General features: G+C 35.5%; 1 protein-coding gene across 11 annotated transcripts in view; it reads left to right on the top strand.

Annotated features, from left to right (window-relative positions):
- The window catches only part of Neo1 (neogenin 1), a 157783-nt gene that overhangs the window by 31258 nt on the left and 107705 nt on the right, over positions 1–18820 (top strand). For all 11 annotated transcript variants that reach the window (XM_029481357.2, XM_085844673.1, XM_029481356.2 and 8 more), the window contains exon 2: positions 14598–14915. In XM_029481357.2, coding sequence (XP_029337217.1) covers positions 14598–14915 — 318 coding nt within the window. The remainder of the gene's footprint in view (positions 1–14597; positions 14916–18820) is intronic.

Here is an 18820-nt window from a genome sequence, read left to right as displayed (position 1 = left end):
TATGTATTACTGAACTGGACCTGCCAGTATCATGTTGAAGACTTTTCTCTACTTCATGAGGAATATCGGTCTATATTTGTCTTGTTTGGTTTACTGTCAAGGTATCAATAAACTCATAAAATGGGTTTTGACACCTTTTCTGCCTTCTGGAATAAATCATGTAGAATGCTATTTCTTAAATGTTTGATAGAATTCAGTGCTGCAACTAAAAACATTTTTATAAAGATAAAAACTAACTTTTCACAACCAGAATAGTAAAAATATTATAGAAAACATTGCTTAAAACTTAGAAACCATAGAATCCTAAGGACTTAGTACCTCTCAAGTCACAATTGAGAGTATTTTTAACATTTAGAAGTTTTTCTTTCTTTTGTGTACATACTTTGTGTGTGTGTGTGTGTGTGTGTGTGTGTGTGTTTGTGGTTTGTTTGTTTGTTTTTTTGAGACAGAGTTTCTCTATGTAACAGATATGGCTTTCCTGGATCGTAGACCAGGCTGTCTTTGAACGCAGAAATCTACCTGCCTCTGCCTCCAAGTACTGGGATTAAGTTGCACACAAGCGTGTATTGATGTAAATATTAAAAACTTGGGAATCATGTAATGAATGCCATTTTGCTTATGGGCTCAGTATAGTTGCTTGATTGCATTGTATGCGTATCCCATAATTTTCCATAAACATTTTATATTGTTGAACATTTAATCATGTTAATAGCTTTTCTGTATTTTTTTCCTGAAAGCTATTTTATAGACATTTAAAGAGTTGGATATTCAAGAATCTTCATTATGCATTGCAAATTGTTTTTAAAAAGGATATAAGTTTTAATCCCAGATGTGGATTTTTAATGTGTATTTTCACATCTAGAAGTATATAATGCATTGTAAACATTGTGGCATGCCTGTGTTTGTACATGATGTATTTTAGAATGCTAAAGAGTGGAGAATACTGTTTAAAATCCTCATCAAGTGAATGTATTTCTGGCATAGGTATGCACATCTGTGACAGTGTTAGTATACAAGTTGAAGCTTTAAAGTTATAAATGTACAAAAGTGCTAATAAGTTAACTGGATCTTAATAATATGACCTGTGGTCCACAAGTGCTATAATGTTACCCACTGTCATCTTATCACTTAAAGCATGAATGTTTGAACTTGAGACTGCTGCCCATACCAGTAACCATAAATCTGAAATATTTCCTTTATGGTTTTGGGATTTTATTTCCTTTTGCTTCCTCTACTCAGCCCCTGGACTCGAATTTCATATATTTGATATGAAAAGGTAAAATTAAAAATGTGTCACATATTTAAATATTAAATATCTTGGGTTAAGTATGTTAACTTTAGCTATTTCCATTTGTTTTGTTTCTGTGTGTATAAGTCCTAGGCACTTAAAAGTATGCATATGTTACTTTGACTATATTTCTATTAGATAGCACTGACCTCAAGTGTCTCTATTGGGTTTTGGAATTCTTTAGATTGCAAGGCCAGGCATGGTAGCTCATATCTGTAATCTTTTGGTTGGAAACAGAAGAATCAGTAGTTCAATGCTTTTCTTAGCTACATAGGAAGTTTGAGGTCACCCTGGGCTATATAAGATCCATGTTAAAACACAAAGAGAACAAAACAACAACATATGAAGGTTTGGGCACAGCCTCTCAGTTCATGTTATGTCTCGTGAATTCTCAGGGCAGGAAGTGTAGGAATCTGGTTTTACATTAAATTGGAATAAAATAATATATCATGGCAATACCTTTGCAGCCTTATTAACCCTATTAAAAGTCAGTTTACATGCAGTTCTTTTCTTTCTAATTACAGTGGTCCTCCATCTTATTTGTTTAGCAAGATTATAAACTTGAAGACAAAGGTGACATTGTATCTCTTGTAAAATGCATATTATATTGTTAGTGCTTATAAACACTTGTTGGCCTGAGCAGGTATTAAAACACAATCTTCTACAGTAGTCTTTTTCAGTCACTCAAAAAAGAGGGAGGAATCTTATGTCTACAATGATCTTTTAGGTTGAACCGTATGCAGTTGTTGGTTGGTCAATTTTGTCTATAAAAATGTCAGTTGCAAGCAACCTGGTGCTTGTTGTTGGGAATTGGTTCTAATGCTTTGTCTCTCCCAAAAGCTGTGCTTCCAGATGTTGATGGTCCCTGCCTCCAGCTGTCTTCATTGGTAAAAAAAAAGAATTGCTGTACAGCTGATAGCTGGGCAGGGAGATGGAGGCAGGACTTTTAGATTGTGTGGAGAAGGACCAAGGTAGACTGGGGAGGAGGAAGGAATCCATGATGGGGGGTGGGGGTGGGGAGCAAGGAGAACAGACTTAAAAGGCCCATCATCATGTAAGATTATGGATTTAGCAAATATTAATTCAAGAACACAGGAAGGGAGTGTATTCTAGCTGTGGGGAGGTTTAGAAGTGCTCAGCCATTGAGCTAGCCAAGGCATATCAAAGTTAGCTGACATGTGTATCTTTTATTTGTGAATCCAGAGAGCTCTTGGACCAGAGCAGCGCATGCATAACCTGCCGAGAGCATCAAGCAATTTAACTGTTCACAGCTACACATGAGACAGAGGAAAAGTGAAAAAGAGAAATGGAATTGTTAAGAAGTCTAATTTATAGAAAAGGGACTGTGTTTTCAGTTAGATTGGAAGTAGGGTCACATTAAGAGAATGTGGAGCTGGCAAAAAGAGGGAAAGGGTTTTGAGTGCCTGCTATAAGGAGGCAGAGTCAGGCAAAGATGACTAAGACAGTGATCTCAACACCCAGCAGTGACCAGGGCTAAAGAAAGGCATGAACATGGAGAGGATAAGCTCATGTGGAGAGTGCTATAGGATTAATTTTGATTAATTGGTCCAGAAGCTGAGTAGATGAAGCAGAAGGAAATAAAATCCAAAATCCAGCGGAGTGAAGTATTAAAAACAGAGAAAGCTTTCTGAAACGATTGGAAATCTAGGTTTCACTCTCTTGAGCTTGACTTAAGGAGCTATTTCAGATTTGTGGTTATTGTTATGGTCAGTAGCTGTAGTCCCGATGTTGAGTAAATTCTTTGAAAATGTATAGACCAAAGATCAATGCATTTTTGTTACTCAAGAGTGTTTGGTGTCTATAATAATATAAAGTTGGATGTGACTTAAATACTAGCCATTAGCTTACAGCCCTTTTATGCAGGGTGATAGATCTGTCATTGAGTTTGCTTCAGGTGGACCCAGTGTATATTTGTGTTGTCAGCATAATTACTGAGTATTTTTTTAAACTAAAAAGTGTCTTGGTTTGCAAACGTTTTAGATTTAAGATGTGTTTGCTGCAATGGGATGGTGGAATACTGTATAGCTGCTAAGAATTAGATAAAACTATATATACTGGCAGATACATATTCAGTATATTATTGCTTAAGGAATACAGGTTGAAAAACAATGTTATATGCTGAAAACAACAGCAGCAAAACAAACAAACAAACAAAAAACCCCACCAAAGACAGGAGATCCCTCCCTGTGCCAAGCTATAATGGCCAAATCAGAGAGCTCTGATTTCAAAGGAGAGACCCTATCTCTATAAGTAAGGTGGAGAGCTAGTTGAAGATGACATCCAACATCAACTTCTGATTGCCACATATACACATATGTACATGTACACATATACTTCCCCAAACTGTGCCCACGTGAACGTGCAAATACATATGCACTTTCTAAGTACTCATTCAAATATTAATATAAAAAGGGAGCTAATGATTTTCACCAGATGCTGTAAATTTAATCAGAAACCGTTGACTAATAAAGCATTTATTAATAAGCTATAATTTTAGTATGAGATTTTATATATATATATATATTTGGTTGGTCCTACATAGATGGCATTATATTAAAATAATATACAATAGAAATTAAAATTAGCATTATCACGCCACCATTGTTAAGTTTGTAACATTTACCTTTTACTTTCCTATTCCTAGTTCTTACCTAATTAATATCAAAATACAGAATAAAGAGTCATATTTATAAATAATTTTAAATTATATTCTATGGTATTTCCCCCTATAGTAGATAGTATTTTGGAAAATGTGCCAGGTTTAGGTATTGTGTTAAATGTATTTCATGATTTAAGTTTCCCAACTGCTTAATTCAAGGCAGTAACTATTACTCTGTTTTACAAATGACTATATTGACAATATGTAATCTATTCAAGGTCATACAACTAGCAAGTAGCATGACTCAGATTTGAGGTTGGGCAGCTTGACTTGGAACCCATGTTCCTACTAACTCTCTTATAGATTGAATATTGAAATGGCCTCACAGGCTCAGGAGTTAAACATTGCAGGGTAGGGCCTACCTGCAAAAAGTGTGTCACTGGAGGTATGCTTTTGAAGATTGTACCTAGTCCCTGGCTCCTCCTTTCTGTCTTGCATTCTATACACCACATTCTGGCTATCCAAGAGCATGGTGTCAAGCAGCCATGGAAGAAACTCTTTGAAAGTCTGAAACTGAACTAAAATAAAGCCCTTTCCCCCTAAAGTATTTTAGTGATGGTACCATAATTTACATAACTATCTTGCTAGTTAAAGATCTAGTTTATAGGCCTTAAAATCTAAAACCTGGACATTTTTATTTAACAAACTTGTGCCTAGTATATGCAGGATCTTTATCTTGGGCACTGTGGGCTTTGGTGTCCATAGATTTAGTTTTTATAATCCAGTATTGTTTAACCATACATATTTAACATTTCTGAAAGGTTGGATGTTAGGTGGAGATTTCTTTATACAGTTGGAGATTTTTTCCTTTGGATATCACTACTTTAGTGACGTATTCCTTTAAAAAGTATATCATTGCTATTATTTTGCATTTTGCATACTCATTTGTCAGTGTGTGTGTATGCATGCACATACAGGTGTGTGTGGAAGTTGGAGAACAACTCTCAGGTATAGTTTCTGTTGTTTTTTTCCCTGTTTCCATTCAGTAATCTCGCACTCTGCTGATCTATTAAAACATGGCACTAGATTGGACATTTACTTGGTGACAGTTTTGTTTGAACTGAGCATTATTTTACCGTTCTTGAGTGTAGTTGCTGTTTGGATTGCATATTGTCACTTCTTTATCTGGTTTTCTCAGTGTTTGTATTATGTTTGTGTTATTCCGTGTTTATGGTTTGAGTCATATTTTCACACAAAATTAATTCAATTTCTATAATATAAAATACCCTATTAGTTCTTACATTTAAAAATCTTACAAGTGTCATCATTTCCATTTATTTTTCAGCTTCACCTATTTTATATTACAATGGCACACTTGCTAAAATCAGTAAACCTGTATCAATATATGGTTTTTGGCTAAAGTCTATACTTCCTTCATATTTCTTGTTTTTACTTATTGTTCTTTCTGTGTCAGATTTTACCCAGCATCTCAAACTATATCTAGTTGTTGCATTTTCTTTAGGTCTTTTGAATGAGGCTATGTTTCCTGTATTTTGATGACCCTGTCAGTTTTAAGAAGTTGGTCAGGTATTTTATTGTTTCCCACTTACTGGCTTTGTCTGATGATTTTTTTCATGATTAAGCTGGAGTTATTATTTGTGAGGAAAAACACAGAGATAAAGTAACAACAAGTGTCACATAGTTTCACTGTGCTTTATCAATATGGTAGGTGAATCTGGTCAGTTTCAGGGACTTTCTGAAGGCTGTTTTGCATTGTTTACCTTTTGCCTTAAGGTTTACCTTTTATCTTCCTTGGAGATAGAATGTTTCAATCTTAGCAGAAACTGCTAAACATCAGTACTTCATTGTATTCATAGTTGAATAGTATTGTAACATAATGCTATGGAAATAACATATGTTATTTATTGATCTATTAGTGGATGTTGGTTTATTTCCATGTTTATACACGTGGGCTAGTATAAGTAATGCTGATAATGTACATTCTATTTAGTTGTTTTTGCAAAGAATGTATTTTGTTAGATTTGGAATTTGCACAATTGTTTGTTTTATATTTGTTTTATTACTCTGACTTTATTTTCTATAATTTATTTACTGAAGAAACTTTGCGATTTACTGTGAATAATTTCTTTTCAGTTGTTATATTGCTAACAACATCCTCATCTCATCTCTTACTATATTTCTCTACTTTTAGTTTATTTTAGTTTTAGTTTATTTTACTTTTAGTTTATTCTTAATTGATAGTTGGACCTAGAGGTATGATCTGTTCCAAGGTTTTGTTTTGTAGGGTGCTACATGTGATGGCTGCAGATTCATTTAAAAATTGTACTGTGTCTGAGTAAGATTTTCTGTTTTATCAGCCACCTAGCTCAGCAAATCATGCCCTCGTTAGCAATTCTGGTCTTTACAACCTTTTCATTCCTGTGAGGTAATGTTGATCTTGATAGTTTTTTTCCTCCCCTCCCCTCCCCTCCCCTCTCTTTTATATCCCTCCCTCTGGATGTCTTACCATGTGGGATCTAGGGATGGAAGTTAGGTCATCTGGTTTGGTGGTAAGTGTCTTTACTCACTGGCTCCAATTTTTAGAGTTTAAATAAATTAAAAATGTAAATAAGAGAGTATATCACAGAAACTGTAAGTAGCTTGCAAAATCTAATGCATTCTCTATCTGGTCCTTATGGGAGATAATCTGCTGACTTATAAGCCATTCATCTTTTATTACTTTGTACCTCTAATTCATTACAGTTGCATTATAGTGACAGTCTATCAATCTTTGACTTAGGAGGAACACTTGAATATACAGAAGCTTACTTTCAGCCATGTGTAGTTACCATAGAGATTGATTAAGAAAGATGAGAAGGGCTGGAGAGATGGCACAGTGGTTAAGATCACTGACTGTTCTTCCAGAGGTCCCGAGTTCAATTCCCAGCAACCATATGGTGGCTCGCAATCATCTGTGATGGGATCGAATGCCCTCTTCTGGTGTGTCTGAAGACAGCTACAGTGTACTCATGCATTCAATAAATAATTCTTAAAAAAGAAAGAAAGAAAGAAAGAAGGAAAGAAAGAGAGAAAGATAGGTGAGGATTTCTTTTCCTCTTACTTGCCACTGTCAAGTGATCTGATTCTATAGCATTCATTACACTTTCTTTAAATTTTACAATCATTATAAAGCAGTAGAGGTCACCATATTTGTTTCAAAATACTGAGGTATAATTATTGAGGTTCAAAGGTTTTGTGTTTGACAAGAAAGGGGCTGCTTTGAGACTACTTAGGTGATAGTTGTTACTTTTAGGTTGTTTTTATTTTTTTTTTTTCATTTGTATTATGTGTATGGGTGTTCTGTGTGCATGTATGCTTGTTCATCAGGTGTGTGTCTACAAGAGGGTGTCAGATCCCCTCTACCTAGAGTGATACGGTGTAAGCTGCTGTGTAGGTGCTGCTTATTTAACCCAGGTCTTCTGAAAGAGCAGCCACGGGACCATCTCTGTAGTCCCAAGATTCGTCTACTCGCAAACCTGGAATTAGCTACTTTATAATGGATCATGGAAAATGGTGGTTAGATAGCAAAGCCTGGCTAGGGAAAATGTTCATTGTTAATGGGTTAGTTATTACCACTGGGATGTTTCAGTGAGGAAAGCTAAGAAATGTATATTGTTCTAAAAAATATAATTCATGTTGGTACTTAAAATTGAAGGTGAGAGCTCTGTTTAGTCTCACTGATTTTATTGATTTCCTTTCACAATATAATTAAAATAGCTTATTTGTTTTATCTCTCATCACATTTTCAGAGTAACAATGCTAATAGTAACGGCAATTAAAGTTAAATCTTTGTAGGTTTGTCCCTAAGATACAGACTACTGTCTGGTTTGGTTTTTTGTTTTAAAAGTCTCTTGGACTAGTGCTTTCTGATGCGGCTATAGTGATGTTTGGATAGTTGTTTTCTATCTGCTTTCAGTTTTTAGATATTTTTAATTTTGCTTTTTTTTTTTTATTTTGTTTTTTACTTAGTAAAATGTTTATATGGTTCAGTGACAAACTGGTGATCAAGGTCTATTCAGAGACATTTGCCTTCAATCCTTGTCTTTTTCACATATTTTTTTCTTATGTTTGTATAGCCTACCTATCTAGGTGTTTAAATATATTCACTTTCTCTGATTTACTTTTTTACACATTTTTTATAGAGATAACTGTGGTAGAATATAGTTATTCTGCAGTCTTATTTATATCTGCATAGTACTAGTACCTCAGTGTATTAGTGTATCCTAGTTGATTTAACATGAATGAGTCCTCACGTTCAGTCTGAATAGGTTCACAGTGAATACTCTGTACCTGCTTACACGTTAGCCAGTGTACCTTTGATACCGCTTCAGAGATACACGATTGTTTATCACAATGAAAGTTCTTAATACTGAAAGAATATCAACTGTCTTATATTAGCCCCTTAGAAGGTAGCCAGTTACAGAAGAATTATAGAAAAATAGTTTTTAGAAATGTGAAGGTCATTCTGTTTTCAAATTGCTGCTCTTAGGATCTGTGCCACTGCACGCTATCGCTTTCCGATTCTCTTGCTCACTACTGTCGGTGTCCTTACTGTTTGATGAATATTTTAAAAGATGTTCATGGAAGACACTGAGTCTTATTGTCTTCTGTCTCAAACCTAAGGTAATCCTGAACAGCATGCGTGGTACTGACTTACCTCTTCATTGTAGGCTTGCGATTCCTTGCTGTCTTCATCTCCAGTGACTTTGTCATTACAGTATAGAAATCAGCTTGTGCATCTGTCCCACCTTGCCATTCCTCAGCACTGTTGTAGTATTAGAATAATTTCAGTCTTGCCATCGGATTCAGGACTCCCAGATTTCTCCCACTACACCTGCATCATTTTTATCCAACCTAATTTACTCGTATTTCCTTTTCTAACCTTGATGGTTCTACAGATGGCCGTTTGCTGATACCTTTAACTTTCTTAACTTCACTGTCATGACACCATCTTGTTTGTCTTGAAGTTTTAAATGACTGCTTTCCTTTTAAAAATCACATTAATCATATTAGAGTCTTTTCAGCTATGGTGAATACTTTGCCAGGAGTCTCACTGTTCGTGGGGATCGGTTTTCCTGCTGTAGTGTTCTCCCCATTCTTGCTGCCTTACTTCACATATTTTACTGAAACCATTTTTACTTTGACTGTCAGTACATGATCTTAGTGTATAACCTCGGTGTATATGTAATGAATGGGGTCAAGACAGTTCATCCTTTCAGTTCTTTGGCTTCTCCTGTGCTCTGCTCCTTTATCTTTTGACTTTTATGGCATTTTGTTTTGAGACAGGGTCTTCTGTATACCAAGATGGCCTCAAAATTGCTATGTAGCTAAGGATAACCTTGAATTTTTGATCTTTCTGCTTGTACCTTTCAAGTGCTGGAATTTCAGGTACTCATGACCATAGATATTTATATGGTGCTGGGGAATAGAACTCAGCCAGTGAATGCCAGACAAGTCCTCTACCAGCTGAGTTACATGTCTAGCTCCTCTGTATAACACTTAAATTCTTCTATGTACCGTTTTGCTTCCAGCCAGTTTAGAGTTTTTGTTGCTGTGACAGATACCTAAGAAAAGCAGTGTAAAGGAGAAAGATTTGTTTTGGCTCACAATTCTGGAAGTTTCAGTTCTTGATCACTGGCTCTATGTTTTTAAACCTGGGTTGAGGTAGTTGTACATCATGATGGAAGGATGTTAGCAGAACAGAGCTTCTTAACTCATGTCAACCAGGGAGCAGGAAGGAGGATAGGAAGGGACCCGGACAAGGGCATCCCCAGTAGCTTCTGTTTTCCTTCTACGTGCCCCTCGTGAAGTTTAAAGCATAAAGAAATCATTTGTAAATGATTTCTGTTCCAGAAACCTTTCCTCAGCAATCTAAAACATCAAAATGAATACATTTTCTATTGAAACTTGAAAGAAATGCTAAAAAGTTTGTTTCTAAGTAAACATTTCTGAATAGGTGCTAAGAGATCACTGCTGATAGTTGCCAAAGTCCTAATTTTCATTGTAAGTTATTTAATTTCATATCTAAGAGAGAATTTAGTTTTGATCCTTCCTATTGACTGCCATAATTCCATTCACCCTTTGAAAAAATAATGTGAATTTGGTTGTTTTTAGTGTTGATGAAGGAAAACATAGTTGGCTGCTGGCCTTTCTTAGTAGAAATAATAGCACAAGCCAAAAACCATAAAAATTTCTGACTGCCATACTAGAAAGGTAAAATAGAAATCATTTTATTAATATTTAGTAAATATTTCCAAAAGACATGTAAATCAGCATACATTATTAGATACTTTGCATTCTTGTGTGTTTGTGCAATCCATGTTTTCTAAATCAATTATGTGGTTTTTACTATTTTACATGTATCTCAATTAAGACTAGCTGTAGTTCAAGTTCTCAGCGTATATCACTTACCCATATTAGATAGTGCACATGTAATGATTATGATCTTGGTTCAGATAGCTTAATTATTTTGGAGCAATTTTTTATTCATTTTGTAGCAAAAGGTTTTAAATCAGAGATGATAATTCTTACCATTAGTGAACTGGACTGAGGGAATTCTCATAAAGCCTGAAATCGTGCCTAATGCATAGTGAACACTCAGGAAGCTTTCATTATTATTTTTATACCCTTACACCTTGTCCATGATTCCCATTCAGTCTTAGAAGTACAACAACCAAAATCCAGACTAGATCTTGGATTTCTTTATTTCTGTTTTGTTTCTTTTGTTTCTTCTATTTTTGCCTTCAGTTCCTTGCTCTACAAACTTATGATTAAGATGAACATATTTTCCGAGGGAGGCGTTCTTTGTGGTTAGAAGATACGAAGGATAATGTTTTTAAGGTCAGTTCAGTCTTTGGAAGAATTAATTAGCTTTGCAGAAAGAGTAAACTGCGGAGCTGAAATTGCTAAAATGTTATGTAGTAAAATGGTAGAAAAAAACTTGTCACTTTCTAAATATCTGTGTAAAATTGGTAATATAAATATATTAAGTTGTGCTCTTTGAATGTTAAGTCACTTTAACTTTCCAATTTGGGGGGGGTGTTAATTAAAAAACTGAGAACTTAGACTGAGCTGTATAGCATCATAGAACACAAAAGGATAAAGTGAAATGTCACATTGGGAAGTGGTTTGGGATGTACTTGGTGTTAGGAGATCATACTGAGGTGTAAGGAAATAGGAAGTCACTTGAGAGTAGAATCTTAGTTTATGATGAGATAATTTTCTTATAGTGAAGAAAATTACACAGACTGCTTTCATTTGTAGGTTTATAAAGAGGCTTGCTCTGAATTTCCGCTATTGAACTTTGTACTTCTTCCTGAAAAAGAGCAGGGTTTTTATTTCTGCTGGCATTAAAATGCCATGTGTTGATATCTTGCTTTAGGTACTATAAAATTTACAGCTAGTATGAAGCATACAGTTAGATTTGTTGGTATTGTAGGGATGGTGCTTATAACTGAAAGTAGTTCCCTGTGAATGTATTCTTTCCTAGAATGGGATTCTGTCAAAAGGTGTGAAGTAGTCTATCAGAAAGTGAGGAAGAATCTATCAAGAAGTGAGAACTATTCTATTAAGAAGTGAGAAATTTGTAGAGACTTGGAAATGAAGGAGATACCAGACAGGCTCCATTACGATTATTTCATTGTATTTTGTCCAGTGACTCTGGCCTTAGTAAACTAATAGTGTGCAGACTAAAGTAGATGTCCCATGAGGACTGTTGAGACATCAGGTCAGCTTTTGTATAGACAGCTGAGCTCTCTGCAGTGCCCAAAGGAAAGCTGTTAAATGATAGACTTCTCTGCTCTCTGCACATGGTTGTTGAACAGTAAATGATTTAATTGTGAAGCTGTTTAATATATCTTTAGGTTTTTACCCCTTTATTCTCTTATCTTTTTCCTTCACAGTAACCAGGAGTAAGAAACTGATGCACACTTTCCTACCCTTTTCAGGGTCTATGCACTCACATATTCATTGAGCTATAATTTACATTCATTGGTATTAGTCATTTTCCACAGAACTCTAGGCCAATTAAAACCATGGCTCAGGTTTTACTGGATAATAAATACTCTGAGGCAGGCGGGGACTGTTGTTCTATATGAGTGGATCCAGACCATCCTGCCACGTATTGTGATGGTTTTATCTCACCCGTTTTTCTGCTGAGTAGTTTGAACTTTTTAATTTTTTCTTGTATACAAAAATCATCTTTTTCTATTGTTTTCCTGCTTTGTTTCTGTGCTTTGCAAAAGTGTAATTAATGTGTTTGTCAAATTCAAGAAAGTGAAGTTTATCTTTTTCTGTTTCTATGAGGTTTCATCTTTTTATTTAAAAGGGTGTCTAAGCTCCAAGGTTATACTTGTTTTCTCCTAAAATTTCTAATATGATTTTTATTACATACTTTCTATATGTCTGGAATGAATTTTTATAGATATGTGTGTACAGTGATACGTTGTAGCATTTGAGATCTTAGACCCAAGATCTGTTCTTACCTGTGTGACCTTTGGCAAGTTACTTAATGTTTCTGTGCTGCTTTCTTCAAGGAAATGGAGATGATACTAGGGCTGTTTCTCATAAATGAGTGATGCAGATGTGCAAAATGTTTAGAACAGTGTTTAGTACCATTTTATACCTTCCATACGTCTAGAAGGTTAATGCAGTAAACATTTTAATAGGAACAGATAGAATAACTTCTGGTTACTTTTCAAAAATTGCTAAGTTCCTTTCCAGAGGTTTTAAGACTTTTCACATACATTTCATAGGCCTCATCATGTGGAATCGAGACCTTTTTTCTAATACAAAATATTGTTTTGGATTTATCTAGATTTTTTAAGTGTTAGGAAGCTCTTCAAAGAGTTGAAAGGTTTCTATTTATTTTTCCTTCTGCCATTCTGTTTTATATTTATTTAGAACTAATCACTCATTTGTAATACAGGATTAGTGTATCTTGAAGTCACAATTTACATAATTTAGAAATAACAGTCATAATGTCATTGTTTGAGTTAGACTTTGTTGAAGATGAAGCTTGATTACAGCTTGAGTTCTTTACATACCAATTGGACAATAGGCTTCCCTCTCTTCCTCCCTTCCTCCCTCCCTCCCTCCCTTCCTTCTTTCCTTTCTTCTTTCTTAAGTAAAGGGTGAAGCTTTATCTGCCTAAGATGCAAAGTTTATAGCAGTTTTCTTTGTAATTTTTTCTTTATATGTTCACAGTGCCAGCCAAAGACTTAGAAAGATTGAACTGAGTTCTCCTGTGCTCTTTACATCACAATGAGTTCTTGATGAAAAGTAAATGTAAAAAAATGAAATAAAAATGGAACAAAAGAGAATAAAGTTAACAAAAAAATTGATAGGAGCTGGGGAGATGGCTTAATGGTTAAGGACCCAGGATCGTTCCCAGCGCCAACGTGGTGGTTCCCAGTAATCTATATAACTCCTTCCAGGGTATCTACTCCCTCTTTTGACCTGTGGACAGAACATGTGCATGGTGCACATACATTGAGCAAAACATTCATATACATAAAATCAACCTAAAAAGTATTTTAAAAATTTAATATTCTTGGGCTGGAGAGGTGGCTCAGCAGTTAAGAGCACTGGCTGCTTGCTCTTTCAGAGGTCCTGAGTTCAAATCCCAGCAACGACATGGTAGCTCACAACCATCTGTAATGGTATCTGATGCCCTCTTCTGGTGTGTCTGAAGACAGCTACAGTGTATTCATATAAATGACATAAATAAATCTTTTAAAAAGTTAATATTCTTAGGAAAACTTACCTAAGACTGTCAAGAATATCATTAATTTCTTGTAGTTTAAAACATTGCTTACTTTAAAAAATTGTGTTTACACGTGCGCATGCACAATGATGATGTGCATATCCCTGCATGGACTTGTGGAAAACAGAGGTCAACACTGGCTGTCTCCTCTATCACTGTCTGTCTTAGTTTTAAAGACAGGTGTTCTCATGGAGCCTAGAGCTTCCTATTTTGGTTTGACTGGTTGGCCAGCAAGTTTCTGGGAATTACTGGGCATCATGTTGTATTGCCAGCTTTTATGTAGATGGTAGGGAGCTAAACTTAGATTCTTGTATTTGTGCAGCAAGTAAGCAATTTACTCACTGAGCTGTCTTCTCAGGCTAGAAAATATTTTTCTTATAAAAATTATAAGGTCAAATAGAAGGGAATATTGGGAAATGTGATCATTATCACCAATGGTTGCTTGTAAGTCAAGAGGATGAATACACTACTAGGAAAATGTGCAAAATATGTATTGAGTTTATTAAAAGTACAAATAACTAATGTAAAGGATATTTTATTTACAATGAATAATTTCAGTTTTCTACCTTCTTTATGTTCTTTGGAATACTTGACTTTGAATAAAAGAACTTTAAATCCATTGTGGAGTTTCCAATTAGACTTTTATTAGCTATTCATATTATCTAATAGGGCTTATCACAAGTTTTTTTTTTTTATATAAGCTATTCTAAATGAGTCATTTGGGTTTTTTTAGTAGTAAACTTTATTTAGACATCAATGGCATATCATTCAGCAATAATCTGAAATTAATCTTTGAATGTGTTGTATATTCTTACAGAAATAACAGAAGAAATTTTTATTTAGCTTGTCCTTTTTTGTTTTTATAGGAGCCAGTGTTCGAACATTCACTCCGTTTTATTTTCTGGTGGAGCCAGTAGACACCCTCTCAGTTAGAGGCTCTTCTGTTATATTAAATTGCTCGGCATATTCTGAGCCTTCTCCAAACATTGAATGGAAGAAAGATGGGACCTTTTTAAACTTAGAATCAGATGATCGACGCCAGCTACTCCCAGATGGATCTTTATTCATCAGCAACGTGGTGCATTCCAAACACAATAAGCCTGACGAAGGTTTCTATCAGTGTGTAGCCACTGTGGATAATCTTGGAACCATTGTCAGCAGAACAGCCAAGCTCACAGTAGCAGGTAAGTCCTGTTAAGCGATTTACTTGGATTTTCAGTTTTCATAAGATCTAAATAAACCAGTGTGCTGTTCTTTTTACTTAAATGGTAATAAGTCGTTTAGGATGCCAGTTGTGCTTATGCTCTTGTTTATGAGACTACACTCATTTGCTTAGGGTTATGCTGAAGAAACTGGTGCTTGTGTATGTGTGTGTGTGTGTGTGTGTGTGTGTGTGTGTGTGTGTGTCTTGCCTGTCTGAAAGTTGCTATCTTTTTTGTTTTTAACTTGGAAGTAGAGGTAGTTCTGTTGGAAAATTAATATCTTTAAAACCTACTCATAATAACCAGTGTGCCTTAATAAAACTTTAGTAAAGTAAAAACTGTAGTTTAGGAGACAGCAAAGAGAAAAGAGATATGATAAGAGGCCGTAAAAGAGATTGTTACAGCACATGTGATAAGCAGAAGCCTGGTGTGAACGGTATTATAGAGGAAGTCAGTACATTAAACTTTAACTAAGAAATAGACAGTATTTATTTAGAAAAAGATGGTGCTCTTAACATATCATTATACGAGGAAGACTAAAAGCAGGAAGTTGTAAAAGGAAGAATATTATTAACTCCTTTTCAAAGGATCTCTGTAAATGATGGCAAATGTAAGAGAGATTAAGGATCTAGAGAGATAAGATGTGTTTACTAGAGATGTATGCTCTAGTAGGGTTTCTTGAGTGTCAGATGAAGTCATCTTGTGAAGGGCCATGTTGTTTTACTCGCCTTGGCCTGCTGCTGGTGTGTGTGGGTTGGCCTGACAGTGATAGTCATCTCCTACATCTTCCCACTCTCGCTCGCTCGCTCGGGCTTAGTCACTTAGAGCTGCAGCTCTTAACCCTTTCACAGGGTTTGCCTAAGACCATCAGAAAACACAGATATTTACATTACAGTTCATAACAGGAACAAAAGTACAGTTATAAAATAACAACAAGAATAACTTTATGGTTGAATGTCACCATAATATGAGGAATTGTATTAACAGTTCTTAGCATTAAGAAGGGTGAGAACCACTGACTTAGAGTCGAATACTCAATATTTAATTTGGGTATGACTTAATACTACAGTAATCATCCATAATCACAAATTGAAGGTGCAAAAATAAAAATGGGGGGACACAATCTAACGCCAGGGAATTTTCTTTTCTCCCTTCCCCCATACTTTCTACAGTATGTATAAGTAAATTGGTGTACTGACATCCTCTGTCATGTCATTTAGGCCAGGTTCTGTTCATAACTGAGTTGTGTACTTCAAGTGGGAAACTTCATGGTTTATAAGTTATTTATTAAAATTTGTTTTCAAAAGTCATTTTTAAAAGGTATTGCCAAATTAGCCATTTTAAAAGACTACAGATATATTTGGCTGCAAGCAGAACTAGTTTTAGTCATGGCCAGAAAACAGGGAAGTTTTCAAAGAATATTAAAGTAGTTCATAGATTTCAAATATGAGGGTGCTCTTCTCTGGGCTCTCTTATTTCCTCACCAGTGACACCTGCTTTGTCTGGAGAGGAGTGTGGCCGTATGTGTTTCCTGCTCAAAGGTTAGGGAATGCCGTGGTCTAAACACAGACACCGTTGATCCACTCATGCCAGTCCCATGTCTCACTCCCACTCTTTCTCTCTCACTTCTGCACAGGCAGCAGGAGCACCGGAAGCTGAGGCAGCCTTTGCCTTGATACGCACGCCACTTCCTAGTTCTTATATCTGCTCTCCCTGTTCGGAACGCTGTGAACTTTCTTGTCTTACAAATCCCACAGGCTTATGCTTTTGAAAATTAGTTATTTTCACAAGACCTCTAAAGGGAGTATTTTTTTTGGTTAAAAACCTAGAAGACAGTTCTTCCTTTGATTTGTTAAGTTCCCTCTGCCTAGCTTTATTCGATTCTGTGTTTATCTTTGTTAGTTACCTTTCCCCTGATTTTGGTTCTTTCTTTACCGAAGAGATATTTGAACTATTTTATATCTAGTGCTTTCCTTTAAAAATCTCCTTGATATGAAATCAAGGAAAATACATCGCAGGACTAGAAAACTTAGCTGTTATTTATTATTTGGACTCATTCACCATCATAAAGTCAGCCTAGAATAGTTGTCCATAATCTATTTCCTAGTCTTTACAGAAACATTTTGTTGTATTCTGAGCACATTAGAATTACTTGTAAGGTACTGTTATTAATAGATGGTACTTCAGTGTTTATATGCCAGGCAGTGTGCCATATGAATCACTTAGATTAACTTCTTTAAGCACACTGAGGTCTGCTAGTTTTCATTTAACTGAGGGAGAAACTGAAGCTTAGAATCAGTAACTTAGCCACCTTTGTATAACCATAAAAGGTGGAGTTCGTTTAAGTTCAAGATTGGACACCGGTGGCTAACTAATGCTTTTAGCCATTATGTTCTGTAGCATCTGTGGAATATTTAGAACTTCAGCAATTTCAAACTTAGAGGGTAGATACAAAGATAGAATCAAGAAATCTCATGTGCTTTTTAAAGTCTTCACATGTCTTCCTGATCTCCTGGTTAACATTTTTCAACATCTACTTTTTCATTCCCTATCTTAGTTTGGTTTCTATTGCTGTGGCAAAACATGGACCAAAAGCAGTTTGGGGAGGAAAGGGTTATTTCAGCTTCTACCTCTCAGGTCACATTCCATAAGGTAGGGAATCAGGGTAGGGAACTCAAGAAAGGTAGGAATTTGGAGGTCATGAAGACTGATGCTTCCTGGCTTGCTGCCCATGGCTTGTTTGTCCTGCTTTTTTATAGCACCCAAGATCACCTGTCCAGGGTAGCACCACCCACTGTGAGATGGGCCCTGCCACATCAATCATTAATCAAGACACACCTCACAGACTTGCCAATGGGGCAGTTTCATGGAGGAATTTTCTCAACTGTGGTTCCTCCTCTTTAATAACTACCTTGTGTCAGGTTGACATAAAACTATCTAGCATATTACCCAAATACACATTTTCCCCTGAACAATTAAGAGTAGAAGGTGGCAGACATGTTGCTGTTGTATCTGCCTGAATGTGTAAGTGTGAATTTCCTGGAAACAAGGACATTCTCCTAAATGATCATAGACTTTCATCAAAATTAAAAAATTGCCATTTAATGTAGATTTCACAGATCTTGGGAATGGGGGGGGGTGTAGAAATCAACCTTTCTGGTCTAAGATCATATGTGTCATTTTATAATTATATTCTTATTCTCCTTTGATAAATAGTAGGACCTCAGGTTTTCCTTGTCTGATTTTGAGTTTGATTTCCTGTGAAGAGATTGAGATTTTTCATTTTGGGGAGGAATACCATGGAAGTAGTATAGTATCCTTAGTTTGGCACACCAAAGTATATAATATTTTATTGCTAATGATGCTTGCTTTATTACATAAGATGATCTGTGTAGTATTTCTCCACTTCAAAATAAGGTGTGTTTTTGTAATTAATGATTACTATTTGGAGAAGAAATGTTTTGGTATTTTACAAATACACTATCTCTCATCAATTTTCACTAATAGTTGTAACATCCATTGTAAGAGTGTTGCGTGAATCAGTTGTTATGATAGTAGTTGCTGAATGCCTCTTGTTCCTCATTCTGTCATCTCTGTTGAGGAGATCTTTTCCTTCTCCATGTGTTTATTACTATTAACATGAGTCAACAGATTCTTGTTTGTGCTTTCATAATGTGTTAGCATCATTATTCTACAAACTTTTCAGTCTTGATTTCTGTGTTAAGTAGTTCTTCCCCTATATTTTAAGGTTAAAACTTGAACTAATGACATCAGGTGAGGAACTGTCTTTATCTTGTACTTTCCTAATTTCACTCTTAGAATCAGCCTCTAATCCAGGAACACTGGTTCCTTGCGGTGAGAATGATACTTAGAAATCAAGATAAAGT

Source organism: Mus caroli, unplaced genomic scaffold (genome assembly GCF_978045245.1).
Source record: "Mus caroli unplaced genomic scaffold, Mus_caroli_1 scaffold_11, whole genome shotgun sequence".
In the NCBI taxonomy this organism is placed as follows: Eukaryota; Metazoa; Chordata; class Mammalia; order Rodentia; family Muridae; genus Mus; species Mus caroli.
The sequence above is the reverse complement of the archived record's forward strand: the minus strand, read 5'-3'. Positions and strand labels throughout refer to the sequence as shown.